This window comes from Pterocles gutturalis, unplaced genomic scaffold (genome assembly GCF_000699245.1).
Source record: "Pterocles gutturalis isolate BGI_N339 unplaced genomic scaffold, ASM69924v1 scaffold36976, whole genome shotgun sequence".
Taxonomy (NCBI): Eukaryota; Metazoa; Chordata; class Aves; order Pterocliformes; family Pteroclidae; genus Pterocles; species Pterocles gutturalis.
The window spans coordinates 1-2,319 of record NW_010106699.1 but is presented as its reverse complement, the minus strand read 5'-3'; the positions used below and the strand labels follow the sequence as shown (position 1 = coordinate 2,319).

General features: G+C 47.5%; 1 protein-coding gene across 1 annotated transcript in view; it reads right to left on the bottom strand.

Moving 5' to 3' along the window:
* AAR2 (AAR2 splicing factor homolog (S. cerevisiae)) overlaps positions 1-958 on the bottom strand; it is a gene marked incomplete at its 5' end in the record, with an annotated part of 3,537 nt that extends 2,579 nt beyond the window's left edge. Inside the window, one exon of the mRNA XM_010087871.1 lies at positions 729-958. Within this exon, the coding sequence (XP_010086173.1) occupies positions 729-958 (230 nt within the window). The remainder of the gene's footprint in view (positions 1-728) is intronic.
* Between the last annotated feature and the right edge of the window lie 1,361 nt (positions 959-2,319).

The following is a 2,319-nucleotide window of genomic DNA, read 5'->3' as shown; positions in this document are numbered from 1 at the left end:
GGAAAAGCTTCTTAAATACTATCAATACCCTGAGCTCAAAAAGGTTTCACAGCAACTTCTCTGCATACTAAGCATACCACTGAAGCTGACCAAATATCAGCATCATCAGTCTTTTATGCCAAAGCTTTTTTTTTTTTTTTTTTTTTTAAAAAAAAAGGAATGAATGGCATTTGGGAAAAAAATAAACAAGCAGACATCAATTTGCACTTGCTCAGCCTCTCACAGCTGTTCAGTTTAAGGTAGGCAAAAGCCATAAAAAATCTTTAGAAAAAGTGCTGGTGCAGTCCAGTCACATCAGATGGGCCACTCCAGAGCTGTAAAACCACACCAGGGTGGCAGGCTACTTTCAGCACTATTTACAAGGAAAACATAATAAAGAAGACACAGTCCCCATTCCCTGTTGCAGCCATCTTCGTTAGCCTTTCCTCCCACTGCCTCACTTTGCTGGGCTCTCTGCATGCGGACTAACTCAAATTTATGCTGCAGTAGACACTTCTAGGCATAGGTGGAGCACATCAAACTCCGAGATGATGAGTAAACAGCATTTCTTTGTAAATAACACAGGGAAAAAGAAAAAGAAAATATGTGTGTGCTTAGACAGGCTCATTATCTCCCACACAGCTCAACAGCAGCTTCATTCCTTTTGCAGCTTCTCACCAAATTTGCTCTGATGTCCTCTATGCCCCCTCCTCCCACGCCCATTTTTCAAGAGATGGCTGAAAACGTACCTGTAAGGTGCTGGTTAAGAAGTTATCCTGGGAAATAATGTCCACAAAAAAATCAGCTGGGATTTCGCTGAGCTGGTGATACAGCACAGAAATGAGATTGATGTAGAGGTCTTGATACTTCCCTATGGCATCTTCGGATCGGCACAGGAGGTTTAAAAGTCTTTTCCAGTGCTCAAACGCATCGTATACATTTCCAATCAGGAAGCAGATGAAAGCAAACTGCAACTCAGCTGCACATATCCGACAACGGAAAGCAAAACAAAACACATGTAAGACATGTAAACACATCCAAGGTACGTGTCCGTTCAAAAGCTCTGTAAATGATTGCATAAAACTCTGGGTTTGCCTTTTCTGCATGCATTCTGCCCTTCCAGCGGTTCTGCTAATAGCAATCAATATTCCAAACACTGACTATTTCCTAATGCTCTGCTCTTCAACTAGAGAAAAAAACACAGCATAATCGGGCAGGTCAACCTGCAACTGCAGTTATCATCTTTGAAGAGTGACTTTACTGGCAATCAGAGTACACAGCCACCTAAGGACTTCCAGTGTCATCTGTGTTCTCAAAATGAGACTCAAAGAAGAAGTCAGACATTGCTGTTATTCTGCAAGCATTCCCTCCGCCTGTGCCTGGGTTTCCAGGGCCACACAGGAGTGCAAATGCTTCTGCCCTTGAACGCAAGTGCTGTGGGAACACCGGGAGAGGTGAGCAGTACATTAACAGATGTTTTTTCATCACAGAATGAACAGCCAGCGTCCATCTCACTGGATGCTTACCATCATCTGTGTTGCCAGAACGACAGCGTCACCATTTCCTAAGGTATATCACAGAGGTAATCACAAGGTATACCATTTTCTCTAGGTATAGCCTAGGGCTGTCTTTGATAATTTTGATAAAGAATAAACTGTATAGTGTTAATACAGGAAAAAATGGAAGAAAGGAAAAACAAAGGCTTATTCCAAACCTCAGTAGCCTTGAGGCTCCAGCTCAGCTGGGCTCCCAAGCCCTCCCTCCATCCTGCCACGAAACACCACCACACTTCAGGACCTCCACAGATCTGACATTTACTCAGTATCAGAAGTTGCCAAAAAAGGCTGGCGAGCAATTAAGACCCTGTGGCTGTCTCCTGCAGCAGGGCTGGCAAACCCCAGCCGCTGGCACAGAGAGTCGCCAGCAGCACACAGCAGAGAGCCACCGCTCCGGCCAGGGAGGGGCCCTGCTGCTGCGACACCTGGGACCCCCCCCACCACCAAACGGCAACGGGAGTCTGAAAATTACGGTGCTCAGCCCCACTCAGTGCTCCCAGGACTCCGTAAGCTCCATCCTCAGAGGTTCACCTAACAGGCAAAGCACAGGGCTCGAGGTGCAGCTCACAGCCACCTGCAATTGCTGCTTTTGACTTGATCGGGGGCAACCTGGGCTTCAAGCACAGCACCCCGGGGGGAGAGGGCCAAACGTGGCAGGCTGGCGGCTCCCGACACCCAGACACCAGCGCAGCGGGAACGGGCCCTACAGCTGCTCAAAGCTCCACAAGCTTCTGTCTTGCCATTAACAGAGAGGCCTCAGGGTGCCAGGGAGCAGGGCCCAGGG